A 24383-nucleotide genomic window follows, 5' to 3' on the forward strand; every position below is an offset into this window, starting at 1 on the left:
TCTAGCAATGCAAAACTGGGCATCCATGAGATGCTGTGGGCCATCAGCAGCAGCAGAATTGTACTCATCCACAATCTGTAACCTCATGGCCCGGCATATTCCCCACTCTACCATTACCATCAAGCCAGGAGACCAACCCTGGTTCAGTGAAGAGTGCAGGAGGGCATGCCAGGAGCAGCACCAGGCATACCTCAAAATGAGGTGTCAACCTGGTGAAGCTATAACACAGGACTATCTGTGTGCCAAACTGTGTAAGCAGCCTGTGATAGAGCTAAGCGATTCCATAACTAACAGATCAGATCTAAGCTCTGCAGTCCTGCCACATCCAGCCATGAATGGTGGTGGACAATTAAACAACTAACTGGAGGAGGTGGCTCCACAAATATCCCCATCCTCAATGATGGGGGATCAGCACATCAGTGCGAAAGATAAGGCTGAAGCATTTGCAACAATCTTCAGCCAGAAGTGCCGAGTTGATGATCCATCTCGGCCTCCTCCTGAAGTCCCCAGCATCACAGATGCCAGACTTCAGCAAATTTGATTCACTCCCCGTGATATCAAGAAACGACTGAAGGCACTGGATACTGAAAAAGCTATGGGCCCTGACAATATTCCGGCAATAGTACTGAAGACCTGTGCTCTATAACTTGCTGCGCCCCTAGCCAAGTTGTTCCAGTACAGCGACAACACTGGTATCGACCCTGCAATGTGGAAAATTGCCCAGGTATATCCTGTACACAAAAAGCAGGACAGGTCCAACTGGCCAATTACTGTCCCATCTGCCTACTCTCAATCATCAGTAAAGTGATGGAAGGTGTCATCAACAGTGCCATCAAGCGGCACTTGCTTAGCAATAACCTGCTCAGTGACGCTCGTTTGGGTTCTGCCAGGGCCACTCAGCTCCTGACCTCATTACAGCCTTGGTTCAAACATGGTCAAAAGAGCTGAACTCAAGAGGTGAGGTGAGAGTGACTGCCCTTGACATCAAGGCAGCATTTGACCGAGTATGGCATCAAGGAGCCCGAGCAAAACTGAGGTCAATGGGAATCAGGGGGAAAACCCTCCGCTGGCTGGAGTCATACCTAGCACAAAGGAAGATGGTTGTGGTTGTGGAGGTCAATCATCTGAGCTCCAGGACATCACTGCAGGAGTTCCTCAGGGTAGTGTCCTGGGCCCAACCATCTTCAGCTGCTTCATCAATGACCTTCCTTCAATCATAAGGTCAGAAGTGGGGATGTTCACTGATGATTGCACAATGTTCAGCACCATTCGTGACTCCTCAGATACTGAAGCAGTCCGTGTAGAAATGCAGCAAGACCTGGGCAATATCCAGGCTTGGGCTGATAAGTGGCAAGTAACATTTGCGCCACACAAGTGCCAGGCAATGACCATCTCCAACAAGAGAGAATCAACCATCTCCCCATGACATTCAATGGCATTACCATCGCTGAATCCCCCACTATCAACATTCTAGGGGTTACCATTGACCAGAAACTGAACTGGAGTAGCCATATAAATACCGTGGCTACAAGAGCAGGTCAGAGGCTAGGAATCCTGAGACGAGTAACTCACCTCCTGACTCCCCAAAGCCTGTCCACCATCTACAAGTCACAAGTCAGGAGTGTGATGGAATACTCTCCACTTGCCTGGATGGGTGCAGCTCCAACAACACTCAAAAAGCTTGACACCATCCAAGACAAAGCAGCCGGCTTGATTGGCACCCCATCTACAACCATTCACTCCCTCCACCACCGACACACATTGGCAGCAGTGTGTACCATCTACAAGATGCACTGCAGCAATGCACCAAGGCTCCTTAGACAGCACCTTCCAAACCCGCGACCTCTACCAACTAGAAGGACAAGGGCAGCAAATACATGGGAACACCACCACCTGCAAGTTCCCCTCAAAGTCACACACCATCCTGACTTGGAACTATATCGCCGTTCCTTCACTGTCGCTGGGTCAAAATCCTGGAACTCCCTTCCTAACAGGACTGTGGGTATACCTATCACAACTGGACTGCAGCGGTTCAAGAAGGCAGCTCACCACCACCTTCTCAAGGGCAATTAGGGATGGGCAGCACAGTGGCGCAGTGGTTAGCACCGCAGCCTCACAGCTCCAGCGACCCGGGTTCAATTCTGGGTACTGCCTGTGCGGAGTTTGCAAGTTCTCCCTGTGTCTGCGTGGGTTTCCTGCGGGTGCTCCGGTTTCCTCCCACATGCCAAAGACTTGCAGGTTGATAGGTAAATTGGCCATTAGCAATTGCCTCTAGTATAGGTAGGTGGTAGGGAAATATAGGGACAGGTGGGGATGTGGTAGGAATATGGAAGTAGTGTAGGATTAGTATAAATGGGTGGTTGATGGTTGGCACAGACTCGGTGGGCCGAAGGGCCTGTTTCAGTGCTGTATCTCTGAACTAAACTAAACTAAATAAATGCTGTACTAGCCAGCAATGCCCACATCCCATGAATGAATAAAAAAAAATTGATATCTGCTCTGAGGGGTGGTGGAGGATGGAATAGCAGTTGCAAAAGATGTTGCTTAATTGTGGTTGTTAAACTGTAGAAATTTGCCAGATTTTCTAGGTCATCTTGGTCGGACAACCAAGGAACAGAATTAAGAATGTTTATGAAGATGACTGTTAGCTAATTATTTTGATCACGGAGGGATCATGAAAGTAACGAAAAATTACAAAAGCTTTGAAAAGATGCAACAAATTAATATTATATCACCTGAATGATTTATACTCCTTCATATGTTGTGCAGCAAGAGTTCTCAAACCTTTTGCTTCTGAAACCCCCTTCTGTGTTATAAAAGTTCTGAGACCCCCCTGTAACATGGCAAGTACTTTTTCTCTATAAAAGTTAGTTATACAATAAAGCACATGTGGTTATTAGTATTTTTGTTTTGCGTACTTAATATAAACCATATTGCTGGTGCTGACCAACAATGTTGCCAAAATGTGTAGGTATCTTTGACAAGCAAACGGTCATGTCATGTTCAGTGTTTGTCCTGACTCGGAACTTTGTTTTCATTGATGGCATTGCTGAAAATCCAGCTTTACATAAGTAACTTGTACTAAATGGCACCAACACTTTTAGTTCTGCATAAGAAGCAGTGCTATATTTGTCAGAGCATTCACACCCAGAGCTCTCACTCTCTCCAATACCTGGAGCCCTCACAGTCTCCAATAGGATAGATTCATAGAACAGTACAGCACAGAAAGAGGCCAATCGGCCCTTTGAATCTGTGTTAGCTCTTTCAAAGAGCAAATGAGTTCGTCCCACTCTTTCCCAGTATCCTTGCAATTTATTTCTCCTTCAAGTTTTTATCCGATTCCATTTTGAAAGCTACTATTGAATCTGTTTCCACCTCCCTATCAGGCACTAAGTCCTGTCACCTATCGGCAGTTGGAACACCATAAGCTGCAGATCCCCATACTCGTGCTTACAGCTACTGTTCAAACAGCTTCACAATTCCATGGCACCACCAACATTCTCAACCTTGATGTGACATTTCATTGCTTTTTGATATTTAGAAAAACAACATAATTACATATTTTCTAAATTGCATTCCCAATCATTTTCATCTAAAGACTAATAAGATGCAGGCATGCTTACACTTATTTATTTGCAAGATTATGTTTATTGATTTTTGCACAAGGTCACATAAATGGCCAATACATTTAACAGCAAGTTCAAACAGTTGTTCAATCCAAAACATGAAGCTGATACCAGATTGGAAATGAAATGATCAAATCGGGATAGACATTTCAATTTCCCAGTGGGAGGCCACCTTTAAGTTTAAGTTTGTCATTCACCATACTTATACTATTTGATAGATTGATCAGCTGGGTCTTGCACTGAAATGTTTCTCCAACTCTTCTTCAGTCTCTCCCACATCTCCTTTAGAGTCATAGAGTTATACAGCACAGAAACAGGCCCTTTGGCCCATCATGTCCATGCCAGCCATCAAGCACCTATCTATTCTAATCCCATTTTCCAGCACTTGGCCTGTGGCCTTGTATGCTATGGCATTTCAAGTGCTCATCTAAATACTTCTTAAATGTTCCTGCCTCTACCACCCCTTCAGGCAGTGTGTTCCAGATTCCAGCCACCCTCTGGGTGAAAAAATGTTTCCTCAAATCCATTCTAAACCTCCTGCACCTTACCTTAAATCTATGCCCCCTTGTTATTGACCCCTCCGCTAAGGGAAAAAGTTTCTTCCTATTTACGCCCTATCTATGCCCCTCATAATTTGTATACCTTTCAGAACTTGCAGAACTCTATATTTTTAATTTAAGAGTCTTGGTAAAACTGAATTAAAGATTGATCTCTAGTAGTCCCGGTGTAATAAATTAGAGAAATAGAGAGACATTACACTGAAAGTAGACTCAATTTAGTGATTTACAATATACTGTAAGTGTCATAATTTGTGTCTCAATTGGCAACCCAATCTTACATTGTTTGTGATGGTGGTAAACTGTTTTTTGCAGCTTGTATTGTGGTGCAAATTATATTTGGTAGCAACAATTAAAATCTATCCTTTATCACATTGGTTGTGTATTTGGTTGCTTTGTAAGGAGCAGAAACATTCCCTAGTTTCAGCTTGTAATGTTGTAAGTGCTTCTGAAATTGCTGTAATTGTGCAAAGCTGTCACAGGGCTTCAGTCTTATGACAGTATTTATAGGTTTGCTACATCAGAATTTTAAAAAAATTCACTACATCAATTTTGGCATTTACTGTAGCAATTCCAAAGTATTTTTATTTCATCACTTTAAATTTCACTCTGTTCGGCAAAGATCAAAATCTGTCTGTATTGTTATACTCCCTTTGAAAATTGCACCAACTGTAAGAATCAGGTAAGAGTTTGTTTCAATCAAACCCCGCCCTGCTTTTTGCATAATGTGTCAGAAATTACATAACATAAATCTTCTGAAACCTTTCCTAACAACTGAATTACATTCTCAAAGCAGCAGTCTAACTTAAAAGTTCAGGCTGTGTCAAGATACAAAAGTATTCTCTATATTTTCATTCCTTCATTAGATTCCTGTTTTTAAATCACTCCTGTTTTAATTACATTCATATTGATTTTGTCAATTCCAGCTAACCAATGTGTAAACTGCAAAAGGCGAACCCAAGTGGTAAAAGTGAGTTTATTTAGCCGGAGCCTATGTTCGACTGGACATTACTGTAGCCTTTCCTATTGCTTTCATGTGATGATTTATTTCAGGTAGAGGAGTTCACCAGTTCTCATTGTCAGCAAGGACACTAAACTGGCACTGACCTCCTTGTTATTCTTTCATTGTTACATCATTGCTGCAAGTTTGAGATAATTTGAACTTGGTTGTTTAGAAACACATTGTTAGTCCAGGTTATATTACATGACAGACATCAATGGTACCAACAGATAATAAATTTTTAGTCACCCTGGTACAACAAAGAAGTAAAAATAAGATTATGTTAAATCTGCATCTGATGAAACTAAACACTTGCTGTAATTGAATTCACCTTATTTTGTCTGAAGCTCCAGGATATCTTACTGCTATATGAAGAATCTCTGTTTCAGCTTACGTTATGCCCTTATTTATGTCTGCAACATGGACAACGCAATATTGCAATCTATGTCTGCAACTCATGAATGAAAATTTGACATGGTGAAAGAGCTCAGAAATTATATTACAAAAAGACATTTTGGTCTTATGTGCATAAATTTGCAGTAATATTTTTAGTAAGTTATCGAACAATATAGAATAAGTTTTACATCATTGCAAATCTAAAAATCACGATTCTTGTCTACAAATTTAATTAGTTTCCCATTTAATTTCTAATTCAATTTATAACTAATTAGCATTATTCTGACCATAAGTGATTCTAAGCAAATTCCACATCTTGCTCCTTAATTGTTTTTACGTAACTTCAATCTTTAACCGCCATTCACAGTTCAAGATTTTGTTTCAACACTTATTCAGTTACCAGGAGGTGCAGTAAGAAGTCTTTCATTCTGTATAAATTGAGAGAAATGGACATAATTAAAAATGTAGTTCCTCTAAACAAGACATTAATAGGCTTTTAATGTGACCAATATGAGATGATATTAAATATCACTAAAATACTGTGGCAGGTTAATATCACCACAGATTTTATAATCTTTTACAAATAGGTGTTAAAAAGGTCAATTTAAAGCAAACAAAATGGAAATTTAGTGCAAATGCCAGAATATTCGCACTCAGGTTTCAGCCTTGAATTTAGTTTTTAATATAAGATGATTAATTAACACTATATTCTCAGTAGAAGTCACTATGGATTAGAAATTACAATTTGGGATATTAACATACAAACACTTCACATGTGAATACAACATTCATTTGCTATTTTAGATAACGCTTTACCATTTATTAACCCCCCCCTTTAAAATAGCAGCCAAATGAATGGCATGTAAGTGTATTAAGCCTTTAATACTGTACATCTATTTCTTGACCTATATGTTTATTATATAAATGTAGACTATAATAGTGTAAGTGATTGAAGATCACTCAGTTATAGAATCATTGAATGGTTACAGCACTAGGGAGGTCATTTGGCCTGTTGCATCCGTGCAAGAACAACTCAATTAGTCCCAATTATCTGCCTTTTCCTTGTAGCCTTGCAATTTTTTTCTTTTCATATAATTATCCAATACCTTTCTGAAAGCCACAATTGAATCTGCCTCCACCACACTCACAGGCAGTGCATTCCAGATCCTACCCATTCGCTAGAAGATAGTTTTATTTCTGTTCCAAGTAAGAGTTATATTGTGCAGATTTGCATCTACAGTTTATCAGACGACAAGCTTTTAAATCTCAACCAGACTTTCAAAGAGTGATAGCAAGAACTGTCAAGGAGATGAAGGGGAGGGAAGAGATAGCTAGGTCTACCCATATTGTTCTCATTGGATCCTAAAGCAACTAGTTATGGAGCAAAGTTTCATGGGTTTATGAGCAAGGTGCCTGTCTGTTCTGTGAGGGTTGGTGTTTGCTGCAAGGCTCAAAGAGGGGGATAAAGACATGGAACAAAAACAGGAAACAATGGAAATTCAGCAGGTCAGGCAACATCTGTGGAGAAAACGGCAGTCAGTTGATGTTTCTGGTAAAACTACTTTCTCAGACGTAAAACACAGATGAACAACATTTAAGAAGGGACAAAATAAAGGGAAAAGGGAGAGGACACACACACGAAAATCGGCGGCGGATGTAAACAATGGTGACCCATGCACTTCACGGAGCTGCCGCAATATTAAACGTGGAGGCTCATTTAAATGGTGGGGGCAGACTGGTCACCCCCCGATGATGTGGAGGGGATGGGCGGTCCGTCCCAGGCAATGACGTAAGTTGCCTTTGCGCAGCCACTGACGCCATTTTTAAAGGGCTTTGAGTCCTATTATTACATTTAAATATTTAAAGGAGAATGGATTTTTAAAAATTAAATTAATTGATCTTGCCCCTCTTCAACCCCCCCTACAACCATAGATTTAATTCCTTGCCCTCTGCCCCCCCACAAATACTTACATTGTACACCTGACCTTTCCCCCAGAAAGATCATAAACTTTAACCTTTCCCACCATCTCCTAAACCAATGAAATGACTCTGACGCCGCTCCCCAACCCCTCACTGAAATACTTACCTGCTCCCCCCTCCCCAGCAGTGTTCTATCTTGGATCCCTGGACAGGGATCCAAAGGCGCGGCAGTGCCGGCCACCTGCACCAGTATTGCTCCGGGATGGACGGCAGGAGCGTAAGTGTAATCAATTCATTTATTTGCATTAATTAACATATTTAAATTGGGATCCCATTGCCGAGCAGTGAGAGGCTGCCACAGGGCCTCGCCGCCGCCGGCAATATTGTGCCGGGCCTTCCCGGCTTCGAGGTCCGTGGCGGGCCTCTTCCAGTGGCATTTTTTGGCCCCTCCCTCCCAGCCACGACCTCCGAAGTCGGGTGTTTTTTTTTAGAATTAGAACATTACAGCGCAGTACAGGCCCTTCGGCCCTCGATGTTGCGCCGACCTGTGAAACCATCTGACCTACACTATTCCATTTTCATCCATCTGTCTATCCAATGACCACTTAAATGCCCTTAAAGTTGGCCAGTCTACTACTGTTGCAGGCAGGGCGTTCCACGCCCCTACTACTCTCTGAGTAAAGAAACTACCTCTGACATCTGTCCTATATCTATCACCCCTCAACTTAAAGCTATGTTCCCCTCGTGTTTACCATCACCATCCGAGGAAAAGGACTCTCACTATCCACCCTATCTCACCCTCTGATTATCTTATATGTCTCTATTAAGTCACCTCTCCTCCTCCTTCTCTCCAATGAAAACAACCTCAAGTCCCTCAGCCTTTCCTCATAAGACCTTCCCTCCATACCAGGCAACATCCTAGTAAATCTCCTCTGCACCCTTTCCATAGCTTCCACATCCTTCCTATAATGCGGTGACCAGAACTGCACGCAATACTCCAGGTGCGGTCTCACCAGAGTTTTGTACAGCTGCAGCATGACATCGTGGCTCCGAAACTCGATCCCCCTACTAATAAAAGCTAACACACCATAATGCCTTCTTAACAGCCCTATTAACCTGGGTAGCAACCTTTAGGGATTTATGTACCTGGACACCAAGATCTCTCTGTTCATCTACACTACCAAGAATCTTCCCATTAGCCCAGTACTCTGCATTCCTGTTACTCCTTCCAAAGTGAATCACCTCGCACTTTTCCGCATTAAACTCCATTTGCCGTCTCTCAGCCCAGCTCTGCAGCCTATCTATGTCCCTCTGTACCCTACAACATCCTTCGGCACTATCCACAAATCCACCGACCTTAGTGTCATCCGCAAATTTACTAACCCACCCTTCTACACCCTCTTCCAGGTCATTTATAAAAATGACAAACAGCAGTGGCCCCAAAACAGATCCTTGCGGTACACCACTAGTAACTAAACTCCAGGATGAACATTTGCCATCAACCACCACCCTCTGTCTTCTTTCAGCTAGCCAATTTCTGATCCAAAGCTCTAAATCACCTTCAACCCCATACTTCCGTATTTTCTGCAATAGCCTACCGTGGGGAACCTTATCAAACGCCTTACTGAAATCCATATACACCACATCCACTGCTTTACCCTCATCCACCTGTTTGGTCACCTTCTCGAAAAACTCAATAAGGTTTGTGAGGCACGACCTACCCGTCACAAAACCGTGTCTGTAAAATTCAACCCAACTTTTCAGGTCTATGACCTTTCATCAGAGTCATAGAGTCAAAGAATTATACAGCACAGAAACAGGCCCTTCGGCCCTGGATGTGCCAGCCATCAAGCACCTAACTATTCTAATCCCATTTTCCAGCACTTGGCCCATAGCCTTGTATGCTATGGCATTTCAAGTGCTTATCTAAATATTTCTTAAATGTTGTGAGGGTTCCCGTCTCTACCACCTCTTCAGGCAGTGTATTCCAGATTCCAATCACCCTCTGGGTTTTAAAAAAAATTCATTCATGGGATGTGGGCGACACTGGCCAGGCCAGCATTTATTGCCCATCCCCAATTGCCCTTGAGAAGGTGGTGGTGAGCTGCCTTCTTGAACCGCCAAAGTCCATTTGGGGTAGGTAGACCCACAGTGCTGTTAGGAAGGGAGTTCCAGGATTTTGACCCAGCGACAGTGAAGGAACGGCGATATAGTTCCAAGTCTGGATGGTGTGTGACTTGGAGGGGCACTTGCAGGTGGTGGTGTTCCCATGTATTTGCTGCCCTTGTCCTTCTAGTTGGTAGAGGTTGCGGGTTTGGAAGGTGCTGTCTAAGCAGCCTTGGTGCATTGCTGCAGTGCATCTTGTAGATGGTACACACTGCTGCCACTGTGCGTCGGTGGTGGAGGGAGTGAATGTTTGTAGATGGGGTGCCAATCAAACGGGCTGCTTTGTCCTGGATGGTGTCAAGCTTCTTGAATGTTGTTGGAGCTGCACCCATCCAGGCAAGTGGAGGGTATTCCATCACACTCTTGACTTGTGACTTGTAAATGGTGGACAGGCTTTGGGGAGTCAGGAGGTGAGTTACTCGCCCCTCAGCTTTCTCTGCTCTAAGGAAAACAACCCTAGCCTATCCAGTCTCTCTTCATAGCTGAAATGCTCCAGCCCTGGCAATATCCTGGTGAATCTCCTCTCCAGTGCAATCACATCCTTCCTATAGTGTGGTGATCAAAACTGTACACAGTACTCCAGCTGTGGTCTAACTAGCGTTTTATACAGCTCCATCATAACCTCCCTGCTCTTATATTCTATGCCTCGGCTGATAGAGGTAAGTATCCCATACGCCTTCCTAACCACCTTATCTACCTGTGTTGCTGCCTTCAGTGATCCATGGACAAGTACACCAAGGTCCCTCTGACCTTCTGTACTTCCTAGGGTCCTACCATCCATTGTATATTGCCTTGACTTGTTAGTCCTCCCAAAATGCATCACCTCACACTTCTCAGGATTAAATTCCATTTGCCACTGCTCTGTCCATTTTACCAGCCCATCTATATCATCCTGCAATCTAAGGCTTTCCTCCTCACTATTTACGACACCACCAATTTTCATATCATCTGCGAACTTACTTGTCATGCCTCCTATATTCACGTCTAAATCATTAATGTACACTACAAACAGCAAGGGTCCCAGCACAGATCCCTGTGGTACACAACTATCAAAAGTTAGAAATGTAACTGAATTTCATCTAGTGAAAGGAGGGGAGGGGGAAGAAAGAAGGTCTGTGATAGGACGGAGGGGGGAGAGATTAAATGACAGCTATCAAAGAACAGAATGCAAATAGAGTGCAAAATAGTTATAGTGATAGACAAAGCATGAGTTCAGAGAGAGTGCTAATGACAGAATAACGAACAACTCTGTCCAAAAGTAAAAACATGAAAAACAAGTTTAAGACTAGAACATGGGCACAAAATAAAAAATAATTAAAAAAAAAATATATATATACAAATAAATAAATAATAAAAATATAATGGGGCTCATGGTCTGAAATTGTTGAACTCAATATTGAGTCCAGAAGGTAGGTGAATGCCTAATCGGAAGATGAGGTGCTGTACCTCGAGCTGTACCTCACTGGAACACTGCAGCTGGCTCAGGGCAGAAATGTGGGTGAGATAACAAAATGGCAAGCAACCGGAAGCTGGGCCTCATGCTTGTGGACCGAGTGGAGGTGTTCTGCAAAGCAGTCACCCAACCTGCGTTTGGTCTCCCCAGTGTAGAGGAGACCACATTGTGAGCGGCGAATACAGTGTACTAAATTGCTAAATACTAAAATACTAAATTAAAAGAAATACAAGACTTATATGAGAAACTAAGGGCATAATTTTAACTGGGGTGGGGGTGGGGGAGGATCCAGGTGCAGGTGGGGGTAAAAATGCCCGAGAAAATGCCGGTAGGTTAGAAACCCGACATGATGCTGCCCACTTCTGAGTTTCACCGGGGTGCGTTCCTAGGTGAGCAGGAAACCACTTTAGAACTGTCGGGTCATATATTTAAACAACCAATTAATTGTTGCTTTAAACCAGGATACTGGCTTTAACAGCCAGTCCTTGGGTTTCCCAAGCTGTGTGGAACTCGCCAGGGTCAACAAGGTGAGTGCACAGCGGGGAGTCATTGATTAATGAAACTGACAGGCTGGAAAACCTTTGAACCGTGAAACTGCATGGCTGCTGGCATGTTTATGTGAAAGGCTTGTGCTCACAGCACTTGATCTGAGAGTGTGATTTCACAGGTGATTTCCAACTTTTTGGAAGTCATTAGGTCTACCTTGGTCTTTATTTACTTAGATCTGATCTTCCCTGTTGTCAGCCTTCTCTGCAGCATCGGAGCAGCTTATGCAGCTACACCATGAACCTCTGATAAGGAACTAGAGGAGCAGCAACACTAACACCAACAGCAGCAGCAGCAAAAACAGCAACAGCAGCTGCCTTTTCCACATCCATATGGTGCTGCACAGAACAGTGGGGATGGACACAGAGCTCCAGCTCGAAGGAGGTGATACTCCCAGCAAAGGGTATACAGACACAGGATCAGCTTCCTCGACATAACAGAGCAACAGTGCCTCAGGAGGCTCAGGCTTTCACAGCAGGTTGTTGCTGACATCTGCAGCCTCCTGGAACAAGACCTCCTTCTAGAAAGGCCAGGTGGGCACGCATTATCAGTGGTCGTCACGGTCACCACAGCCCAGAATTTCTTGGCCTCCAGCTCCTTCCAGGGATCTGTTGGTGACCTCTGCAGGATTTCACAATCTGCTGCCCACTAGTGCATCTCCCAGGTGACAAATGCCATGTTTGCCAAGGCCGCACTTAGGTCCACTTTGACACCGATGAGGCCAGTCAAACACAGAGGGCTCTCGCATTTGCTGCAGTGGCTGGATTCCCACAGGTCCAAGGAGACAATGACTGCAAACATATGGCAATCAAGACACCCTCAGATCAGCCTGCAGTATTTATCAATCTGAAGGGATTCCACTCCCTCAATGTTCAGCAATGCATGTTTGTGCAAGATATCCCGGAAGCTGCCATGATTCCTTCATTCTGCAACAGTCACATCTACCATGGGTTTTCACATCTTCACACAGAATGAGTGGGTGACTCCTTGGAGACAAAGGTTACACTCTGAGGACATGGCTCATGACATGTGAGGAGCCCTACCACTGATGCAGAACAAAGGTACAACAGAACCACATGACCACAATGGGCAATCATTGAGAAAGTCATTGGGTTGAAGAAGATGCTATTCAAATGCATGGACAGATCTAGAGGCACCCTTCAGTATGCACCAGCAAGGGTCACCAGAATAGTTGTGGTCAGCTGTGTCTTGCCCAACTTTGTACTGCAGAGAGGAATGGAGCTGCAGGAGGAGGAAAGTGTGGACCTCTTGGCATTCTCCAAGGAAAAGGAGGAGGAAGAGGAAGAGGAGGAGCCAGAAATGGCCACGGTGCCTGCAGCCACTCACCTGGCTGCCAGAGAAGCCTGCGATGGCTTCATACAGGCACGCTTCAATTAATCTGATTATGTAAGGTCATTTGGCAGTGCAATGATAAACCCTTTGCCCCTCCTCCCTCCCCCAACACAAATCATTCCCACAATCAAAATTCTAACCATCACATTCACACTTTGTGCTTATCTTCCAACTTGATCATACCATTCTCCTGAAGGCTACTATCCATTTGGAATAGGGGCTGCAATGAAGTAGATGGCAGGAGAATAAAGAGTTCAAATAAAATGTTTGATTCATTTAAATAAACATATTCATAACATTATGGACATTGTTATAAACACCCAAGTGAATTCCCTTGCGCAACTAATAATTCTTTCCCATCTGCTTCCTATTACTTCTATGTGGTGAAACCCCTATGGCTTCAACAGAGCTGCTCACTTCCCTGACACTTGAGATGCCTGTGGAGGGTGTTCTCTAGGTCTTGGAGCTCATGAGGGCCTCACCGAAGACTTCCCCACATGCGCCTGCATGGGCAGGCTTGGTCATCGGGGCAGGAGGCAGCATGTGGGGCTCTGTCTGGGGTGGGGTGGGGGAGCAAGGGATGAGAAGTGGGAATGGTTTGAGAAGAGTACCCATTTCCATGTGCCCTTTCTACATTTTCCCTCTCTTGGCCCATCTGCACTTCTCTGCTAGCCAAGAGCTGCAGAACAGTTGGCTGCATTTCAGTGAGGCATTGAATGGCCAGGGCGAGGCTTTCCTTCATCCTTCATCCTGTTTAAATTGACAGACAAAGTGCGAAGGGCATTGGTGAGGGTAAGACGCACTCAGTTGCCTGCCATGCGAGTGACCAGTCTTTGCATGGAGGTAGACTTCAGCACAAATGCCTGAGACATCATGGCCTCAGTTTAATGTCTCATCCAAAAGACAGCACCTCTGACAATGCAACACGTCCTCAGTACTGCACTGGAGTGTCAGTCTTGAATTTTGTGCTCAAAGAGTGCTACCAACTGGGTCACAGCTGGCACATTGATAAATGTGATTTTATAAGGTCCCACCAAATTAATTTTCAGATCCTGGTTTTACTTATTTCCAACCATTTAAGCGGAGTTTAGAAGAATTAGAGATGACTTGATTGAAACATAAAATCCTGAGAGGTTTTGACAGGGTGGGTGTGGAAAGGATGTTTCGTCTTGTGGGAGAATCTAGAACTAGGGGGTCACTATTTAAAAATAAGGGGTCACCCATTTAAGACAGAGATGAGGAGAATTCTTTTCTCTTAGAGGGTCGTGAGTCTTTGGAACTCTCTTACTCAAAAGGCGGTGGAAGCAGAGTCTTTGAATATTTTTAAGGCAGAGGTAGATAGATTCCTGATAAGAAAAGGGGTGAAAGGTTATCTGGGATAGGCGGGAATGTGGAGCTGAGGTTACAATCAGATCAGCCATGATCTTGTTGAATGGCGGAGCAGGCTCAAGGGGCCGAGTGGCCTACTCCTGCTCCTAATTCATATGTTCATAAGCACTAGTAATGATGTTACACTGTAGTATATTGAATTCAATTGATACTGTAAGCAGGAGGGTTCTGATGAAAGGTCACAGACCTGAAACTTTAACTCTGTTTCGCTCTCCACAGATGCTGCCAGATCCGCTGAGTATTTCTAGCACTTTCTGTTTTTATTTCATTCCTGGCCTATTTTTGAGTTATCGAAATTAATGAATCAAATAATAAAAACAGGTAGAAATCCCTTCACCATCATGGTCTGGATATCTGGGCTTTCAAGATTTGTTAATATTTAGTCAAAGCTTTTTCACAGATTATATTCTTATGGTTAGAACTGGACTGGACTCCATGCCCTGCACATTATTGGAAATCTCATGTCCATATATATACTGGTAACCTTCAATTTATTCCATAACCAAGTGCTTCTCCAGCTTTTGAAAGGATTTAATGAATAGAGCGAAATTTGTTTTTGATGGAGACAATTCCACATCGTTAAAATATTGTGGAGATTCAATTCCTTCTAATCTACAGTGTTGCTTGACCCTTATTGTACTTTTGTTCTCTAGTCTTGTGATCACAAGTAAATTACATAAATTGTCCATAGCTTACAGCCTTTTAAGGTCAGCTCATATTGTGTCTCAATTTTCTTTTCTTCAATAAAGATCAACTTCAGGTATGTCAACCTATCCTCAAAACTTTCTTCAATCCAACACTAAGAAATTTAGCTCTTCAAATATTAGCCCATTCTCATGAATTTTCTATCCTTGCCTTTTAACAGAGGCATTAGCCAATTGGCTTAGACAGGTTAGTGTCTCCACTAAAATAGCCAATAAAGGAATTTCATAGAAGGGAACGATGAAAACACCAGCGTCGGCCGGTGTACTGGATTCCTAATGCCAGCCAGTTTCACCAGGACAGGAGGTTGGGGTGAGGGCGGCCCCATGATCCCGGCCAATCCATTAAGAAGGCCAATTAACATTGTTAAAGAGCTCATTGAGAGCTTATTAAATGGCATGTTCTGATTTTCATGAGGACGCATGAGCTGCACATGCTGTGTGGGACAGACCAGGTGAACGGGGGTGGACACACAGAGGGGACCCAGTCATGGCTGCCCCAGGAAATTAGCTGGGCCCCCTGAAAGGGTGAACGGTGCAAAGGGGCTCTTGGCCATTGGGTAACAGGTGCCATCGGCACAGCGCAGGTGACGGGGACAATGGGAAATAAGTGCTTGGGCAGTACAGGGGGTTGTCATCCTCCTGGAACCACAGGGGCATAAGAGGGGCCAAGCTGCCAATCACAATTGGGGGGTCACCTGAGCACAAGGAAGGCTGCAGTTGGCAATGGAGGCATGACTCAGATTTTGGGTCTCGTGGTGATGAGGAGCGACACCCTCCACAGGAAGGGCAAAGCCTGGGCATCAGGAGGGCAGAGGAGAGGGATGAGAGGTAGGAAAGACACAGAGGCCATATCCTCAGCAGAGGGATCTACCGGCGAAGAAGCAACTACCTGGAGATGACCAGGAACTAATGCTGCATAAGACTGTGACTCTCCAGGCAGATGGTCAGAGATCTGTGCCCCGGTCACTGAAGACCTCACAACTCATAGGCCTGCTTGCCATGCCCTGCCAGTAGCCGTCAAGGTTACTGTGGCTTAGAACTTCTTAGCTTCTGACTACTTCCAACGATCAGCTATGGACCTTAGCGGCATTTTGCAAACAGCTGCCCACCACCGCATCTCGCAGGTCACTGGTCCCTATTTGCAAGAGGTGGACAGTACTTTCAATTCAATTCTTTCAGATGCGCTCAAGCAGGCACAGAGGGCTGGGGATTCCCCCAGGTGCAGGGCATCATCGATTGCGCCCATGTGGTCATCAAGGCACTGACTGACTGGCCAGTGAGATTCATCAACAGGAAGAACTTCCACTCCCTCAACGTTCAGCTGGTCTACGATCATAGCAAGAACTCCCTCTGTGTGTGCGCTCATTTTCCTGCCATGTCTCCTTCATCCTCCACAAGTCCAGGTTTGCGCAACTAATTACACCACCCCTCCAAACTAAGAGGATGGATTCTTGGGGACAAGGGATATACCTTGAAGAGATGCCATCTGCTCAAAAGGACCACCATCAAGCAAGCCATCGGCCTTCTGCAATTGTGGTTCCGGTGCCTGGACTGGTTGGGTGGTGCACTGCAATACACTCCTGCAACGGTCTTGCTCATTGTGGTTGTCTGCTGTGCTCTCCATAACATGACCCTCCAGAGAGATGTGCACCTTGAAGAGGGTGAGGCCCTGAAAGGACACAGCTATTTGGAGGAAGAGGAGGAACAGGCATGGAAATGGAGTGGACAGGGATGATGCAGAACACCGAGGTGCCCCGGATACACAGGGAAATGGCTGGAACCAGCACGGGGCTCGAGGCTCTTGTCACGATTCCATCAAAGTCAGGGATCATGCATGCTTTGACTGAGTCCCTTTGATCCAGGAGACACAGCATGGTATGGAATTCACACTGAGTTGCCTGAGCTACTACTTCCACTGAAGATGCAGTCTGGAACACGTTAACTCTTACCAACAGTGATGGCTGCATTTCTGCCCAGAGATTTCATCATCACTGTTGGTGAACCCTTGCTCTCCTTCATTACATCACACCTCTTTTCTTGTCTGCCATTAATAGAAGAAGGTTCACATGTCTGGCTTCAAATGTCAATACTTGCATGGTGTGCATCAAGGAAAAAGGTGCACAGTTACAGGACAAAGATAACCCAGTGTCTCACTTACTGCTCTCCCCCAAATGTAACCCCACCAATGACTTATACAGCAATTAAAATAATCCATTTTGAAAATGTGAAATCTACTTGAGATGCATCCCAAACTTAAAAGCTTTATACTGTCTGAATACTTTAAATGAATAGTCAATGTGTCATTTTTCTTTATCAACAGATACCTATCTTTTTTTTTATTCTTTCATGGGATGTGAATGTCGCTGACAAGGCCAGACTTTGTTGCCCATCCCAAATTACTCTTGAAATGGTGGTGCAATGGTGGTTTCTTGAACTGCTGCAGTCCATGTGGTGTAGATACACCCACAGTGTGATAGTACAAGGGTGCTTGCTAGACACTATGGGCAGGATTTTCCCTCTGGGGGTGGGAAATGGAAGTTGGGACCGTTTCCGGGTTGCAAACTCACCCCTGGAGGAAACCCATCATTGGTCACGATTTCACGGTGGCGCCCCCCTTAATTGGCCTGGAGATGGGTTTGGCAGCCAATTAGTGGCCATGGGGGTGGGAACGGAGATAGGGCTGTTCAAGTGCAGGCCCGATTTAAACAGACCATGGCAGCCATTACTTTGTCTGCCATTTGAGTGCCGGAACTTCAGTTTAGAAGATATTAGATTGAGAGCAACTTGGAATGTTTCAGGAGAGCCAAATGCCTGGAATCCAGGGCAGGATATCCCCTTCATTCTCTAATGTGGACCGGAAAGTCCTCCTGGAGACCATGCGGAAGAGGAGGAAGGTCCTTTTCCCGGAGGATGGCAGGAGGAGGCCATCCACCCAGACTAAGCAAGGATGGATGGACATAGCTGACATAGTCAGCAGAAGATGGGTGGCACAGTGGCGCAGTGGTTAGCACCGCAGCCTCACAGCTCCAGCGACCCGGGTTCAATTCTGGGTACTGCCTGTGCGGAGTTTGCAAGTTCTCCCTGTGTCTGCGTGGGTTTTCTCCGGGTGCTCCGGTTTCCTCCCACAAGCCAAAAGACGCAGGTTGATAGGTAAATTGGCCATTATAAATTGCCCCTAGTATAGGTAGGTGGTAGGGAAATATAGAGACAGGTGGGGATGTGGTAGGAATATGGGATTAGTGTAGGATTAGTATAAAATGGGTGGTTGATGGTCGGCACAGACTCGGTGGGCCGAAGGGCCTGTTTCAATGCTGTATCTCTAAACTAAACTAAATTAAACTAAACTAAGAAGAGAGGCTGAAGAAGTTGGATCCAGTGCCGGAAGAGGTTCAATGATCTGATATGCTCTGGCAAGGTGAGTGCTACCCCCAAACCTCAGGACAGGCCTCTGGTTATTCATCCTCCTGCAGGCACACCAGCTGAAAATGCTGCTCCTGAACATGGCAGAGTGTGCACCTAGAGCACTAAATGATGCCTAAGAATGGCTCAGAGCCATAGTGCTGTTGAGGATCTGCCAGCAGTGAAACATGCAGCTTCTAATGAATAGGAGCAGCTTGCATTGGCTATAGAAGACAGCAGTGGCTTATCACTCTGTCTTTGGTTCTTGTCGGAGAACAGGCCCATAACCCTTGGGAGAAGGCCCAGACTGGAGTGTACTGCAGGGCACCACCCAATCGGTCCAGGTACCGGAACTGCACTTTCAGAAGGCTACTCAGTGAAGGTTCTAGTGAGCAGATGACTGTGGCTGTAGTGCCTTTGTGCCTCTGTCTATGGCTTTTGTAGAGGAGTGAGTAGCCATCTCAAGGGATATCCCTTGTCCCCTTGAATCCCTCTAAGTAGTTTGGGGGGTGGAATGAAGAGCTGCACCAGCCTGAACTGGCAGAGGGTGAAGGAGTCACGGCAGCTGCCAGGAAAGCAGGCACACACGGAGGAAACTCTTATTGTGGTCACAGACTAGCTGAATGTTGAGAGAGTGGTATTTCTTCCTGTTAATGAGTCTCACTGGCCAGCCAGTCAGTGCCTTGATGGCCACATGCGTGCAATCAATGATGCCCTGCATTTGGGGGAATCCAGCAATGGAGGTGAAAGCCACTGGCCTCTTTGCCTGCATGGCTGCATCTGTCTGGAATTGAATGCACAGTCCAGCTCTGGCAAATAGGGATCAGTGACCTGCGAGATTCAGTGGTATGCAGCCATTTATGCAATGCCACTAAGGTCTGCAGCTGATCCTCAGAAGGAGCTAGAAGTGAAGAAGTTCAAAGCCATAGTGACTTTGACGGCACGGCAAGGTGAGCAGTGCTGTGAGGTATGAGGTCTTCGGCAATGAGGGCACAGATCTCTGTGACCATCTGCCAGGAGAATCAAATTGTCATGTGGCACTGGGTCTCAGTCAAATCAAGGTAGCTCCTTCTTCACCAGTAGATCCTTTCTTCCCCTTGTCCCTCTTCTCTGCCCTCCTGATGCCCAGGGCCCTGCCCTTCCTGCAGAGCCGGCTCCTCCTCATTGCCACTGGACCCAAAATCTGAGTTGTGCCCCCATTGCCAGCTGCAGCTTTCCTTGTGCTCAGTTTTCCCCTCCCCAATTGTGATTGGCAGCTTTGCCCCCCCCTCTTATGCCACCACAATGCCAGGGCGAGACAGTGGTGTAGTGGCAACATCACTGAACTAGTAATCCAGAAGTGCAGGCTAATGCCCTGGAGACATGGGTTCAAAACCCACAAGGCAGCTGTTGGAATTTAAATTCAATTAATTAATAAAATTTGGAATTGAAAGCTAATGCCAGTAATGGTGCCGTGAAACTATCATCGATTGTCATAAAAACCCATCGCATAGAAAGATACAACACTGAAACAGGCCCTTCAGCCCACTGAGTCTGTGCTGACCAACAACCACCCATTTATACTAATCCTACATTAATCCCATATTCTCTACCACATCCCCACCATTCTCCTACCACTTACCTACACTAGGGACAATCTACAATGGTCAATTTACCTATCAACCTGCAAGTCTTTGGCTGTGGGAGGAAACTGGAGCACCCGGCAGAAACCCACGCAGTTACAGGGAGAACTTGCAAATTCCGCAGAGGCAGCACCCGGAACCAAACCCAGGTCACTGAAGCTGTGAGGCTGCAGTGCTTGCCACTGTGCCACCCATCTGGTTTACTAATGTCCTTTAGGGAAGGAAATCTGCTGTCCTTACCTGGTCTGGCCTACATGTGACTCCAATGTGGTTGATTCTTAACTCTGAAATGGTCTAGCAAGCTACTCCACTCAGTTATCAAGGGCAATTAGGGGTGGGCAAGTAATGCTGGCCTTGCCTACATACCATGAAAGAATTTAAAAAAGTGAACCCTGTACTCCTGCTCACTTTCCTTGTCACGTGCTGAGCCATTGGCACCTGTTTCCCAATGGCCATGTTCCCCTTTGTGCCATTCACCCTTTCCAGGGGCACCGCTGATTCCCTGGGGAGGCCATGTCTGGCTCCCCACTGTGTGTCTGCCTCCATTTCTGAAAATTCAGCCCTATGTGCTTGAGTGAAAATTATTCAAGAGTCACTGCCGGCTCTTTGTCACTTTTTGCATTTCCAACTGGAAGTGAAGGGAAGGTGGGGAAATGTACAATATGTCTGTCATTATATAGGCAGATGTACTGTAATGCTTTGCAAATGATGGAAATATATTCACTGTTTACACCATAACAACATTAAAGGCAAGGCTTGCCTATTTGTTTCTGGTGTCTAGCATTCTTATTGGCGGTGCAAGGCAACGAAAATTTAAAGGGCCAGAAAGCCCTCGTGGCAATCACTGTAGTGTCTTTTAAAAGACATTTCATAAAACTCAACATTTGCTGGCTGGCAGAGAGGCTGGTGGCTATGCTACACTGTGGCAGATGTTGACGTTCTGCTGCGTCCAAACTCTGCCCCTCCAGGAATCGCCAGGAACTCTGCTTAAATATAGAGATAACCCTTACCCTGTCAAGTTGTCTAGGGTCAGAAGTGCAATCTTTTTGCATGCTGAGAATGCACCAGGATTCTTCAATGGCGGAGGTTACACCATAAATTAAATTTAAACATTTACAAAAAAATATTTTCACACTTATTTCGTTTCTGATTACAATTTAAAACAGAATTACAGAGATTGTGCCATTTTACCTGCAAACTGGAAGGATGGTGACCTGTACTGAAGAGTTTTTCAGGAGCAGTTTCTAATAGTTGTATGCCCTTTGGAAAGAGAATTACAATGAGCATTACTCAGCCTTTCCCCCATCCCTTTAAGAATTCTCATCTGGGAACTAGAAAGATGATCACAATTATAGAAGGAAGTTTAGAGTGTTGAATAACTACCATTCAGATAAGCGTCTATTGTTTAGAAATTGAGCAGGAAAAAGACTAAGAGGAAAAGACTAAGACTAAAGTAAAGCAAAAGGAGAAGGGATATAGGCAAGGTAAGAAAAATGAAAATAATAGGACAGGTCAGAAGAAGGAGGGAATGAGAAGTAAGATTGCAAAACAAACAAAGGCAAGTTTGAATTGAAGAATGTAAGTGAACAAAGTGTTCTGAATAAAATTGGTGAATTATAGGAACAAATTACAATGGGCATGTGATAAAATAGAACTAATCAAGATATGGCTTACCCTAGAGCAGAACTGGAAGCTACATGTTCCTAGTTTCAGGAGGAATGGAGCAAGAAAAAATGAGGAAGGGAGGCAATATTCATTGAAGATTCAGTTAAAGCACTGGAACTGACAAATATAATGAGCTCTTTGAGGAAATAATAGGTGAAATACAGTAGATTTTCCAAAGGTGTTTGACAAGGTCATAGGGTCATAGAGAGATACAGCACTGAAACAGGCCCTTCGGCCCACCGAGTCTGTGCCGACCAACAACCACCCATTTATACTAATCCTACATTAATCCCATATTCCCTACCACATCCCCAACATTCTCCTACGACCTACCCACCTACACTAGGGGCAATTTACAATGGCCAATTTACCTATTAACCTGCAAGTCTTTGGCGTTCCATAAGGTGTTCCATAAGGAACTTATTGATAAGAAGAAGAATGATATTAATAGGAGTTTTGCAGGAATTTTGTTAAAGAACAGAAATCCTTTAAGTTGTAGTTAATCAATGCTTTTCAAACTGGAGAGACGTGAACTCTAGTGTTCCACAGGGCTCTGTACAGGGAGTATTGTTTTTTTCAATTTAAAAATATGATCTAGACTTGAGTCGGGAGACAATATTTGAATTTGTAAGTGACAAAAATAGAATCAGGTTAACTGTGAAGAGGACTGTAAATGTGTTAAGCAGGATATTGAGAGGTTGAGAGATTGGGCAGATAGATGTTAGATGAAATTTTATACAGACAAATATCAGGTAATACATTTTGGAAGGTAGCAAAAGGAAAGGGTATATACATTACATCTTAAAACATTAAAATAAGTAGAGGAACAGAGAGACTTAGAGGTTCAGATATATAAAACTTTTAAAAGTGGAAATACAATTTGATAAAGGCAGAAGAAAAGAATGAAACTAGCAGCTATATAGTACCTCACACAACTCCAGGATGGCCCAATGCGCTTTACAGACAATTAAGCATTTTATGAAGTGTAGTCACTGTTGTAATGCAGGGAAACATGGCAGCCAATATGCACACAACAAGTTCCCAAAAACAGCAGTGAGATAAATGATCAGGTAGCATATTTTGATGGTGTTGGCTGAGGGATAAATACTGGCCTAGAAACCAGGAGAACTTCCTGCTCTTTTTGGAAAAGTACTATGGGATATTTTACATTTGCCTGAAAGGACAGACAGGTTCTAGGTTTAATGTCTCATCTGAAAGGTGGTACCTCCAACAGTGCAGAATATCCACAATAATGCAAGGTTATGTGCTTAAGAACCCAATTTTGTGTAAGTGGATGGGTTTTGAGTGAGTTAAGTATCTGAAGAGGGACTTGTACCCAGAACCGACTCAGTGGCAAGTGTGCTAGAACTATGTTAAGGATACAAGCCAAAGCTACAAAAAAAGTATATGGAGTCCTAGAAATGTGAGAAAAATGAAGTCAATTTGTCCATGAGGAATTGTATTGGTCATGTTCCTTTTTGTTATGGTAGTTTCAGGTTTAAAAACAGGTTCTACTGAAAGAATGACCTCCTGTTGACTGTATCAACAGATGATGTGTCTACAAGTGGCTGATATAAAGTTAGGCTGTTTGATCATGTTCATATGTTTAAATGGCCAAGTTATTAAATTCAAATCTAACGATCCATTGAAATGTAGTTATCTTACAGATTCAGGTAATAGTGCAGCAGGTTCCTTTTTGAAGATGAACTTGTGAATGGTATGAAATATAGGAGCAATGAGGGCTTGATCTACATCCTTAGCTCCTCCTGTGTTAAAGAGAATAGGGTTATTAACAATAGTACTGCATTGAACTAAATGCAACAAAGACAAGATTGAAATTTCTCATTGTTGGGTCAAATGTTATTCCTAAAATGTTTATCAGCTCTAATAAGATTTTATAGATCTATGCCACAAAAATTTAATCATTCAACAATGAAAGTTAAAAATTTGCATTGCAGTATTAAAATTTCTTGGTTTGCATAGAAAGAAATATAAACCTTCAAGTGCTTTATGCCATGCAAATTTTACTTGTGTTTGGAAGAAAGGCTCTATATTGCCATTGCAAGTGAAAGAAGCTATTTGCCACAATAAAAACCTTTTTGACAACTGATAATTTAAAAAAATCCATATTAAACTGGTAGCAGAGCAATGCCAGTGTATCGCCCTCATCTAAATCAAACTAAGCAACATAACAGACTGTACTTCACTTAGTACAGGTCTGCAGGATAAACTATCTCACAATCTCCACTACACTAAACAGCTTCTTACCTGCCTCTTAGAGAATGAACTGTCAAAACTGTGAATAAGATTATTTAAACGTGGTGTACAAAGTGGATGCACTTTGTAAAATAGAACAGTGAAGTGAATAATTAGGTGTTACCACAAATGCATTGGCCAACACTAATACCAACCAACAAGACCAACACCCCAGCTGCTAAATTACATTATCATTTTACTTTACTTACCAGTAACCATACTGACTAGCAAACCTATTAGAACTGCAGCCAAGCAACCAACTGGAGTGTAGTATCCATAGGACAAGGCTACGATATCTTCGAATATGCTGGTCCTAAAACCGATTTTAAGA

The 24383-nt window shown here is 44.0% G+C and overlaps 1 protein-coding gene across 2 annotated transcripts in view; it reads right to left on the bottom strand.

The window, feature by feature from the left end:
• Window positions 1-3639: 3639 nt before the first annotated feature.
• Window positions 3640-24383, bottom strand: part of LOC137384449 (sodium-coupled monocarboxylate transporter 1-like) — a 97636-nt gene continuing 76892 nt past the window's right edge. The window contains exons 15-18 of one of the 2 annotated variants that reach the window (XM_068058526.1): window positions 24262-24365; window positions 23462-23562; window positions 21323-21391; window positions 3640-6007 (exon numbers count right to left, since the gene is read on the bottom strand). In XM_068058526.1, coding sequence (XP_067914627.1) covers window positions 5972-6007; window positions 21323-21391; window positions 23462-23562; window positions 24262-24365 — 310 coding nt within the window. In that variant the 3' untranslated portion in view covers window positions 3640-5971. Of the gene's footprint in view, window positions 6008-21322; window positions 21392-23461; window positions 23563-24261; window positions 24366-24383 lie in introns of those variants that run through there. The other variant, XM_068058527.1, reaches the window with a different exon arrangement.

Source organism: Heterodontus francisci, chromosome 26, assembly GCF_036365525.1.
Source record: "Heterodontus francisci isolate sHetFra1 chromosome 26, sHetFra1.hap1, whole genome shotgun sequence".
In the NCBI taxonomy this organism is placed as follows: domain Eukaryota; kingdom Metazoa; phylum Chordata; class Chondrichthyes; order Heterodontiformes; family Heterodontidae; genus Heterodontus; species Heterodontus francisci.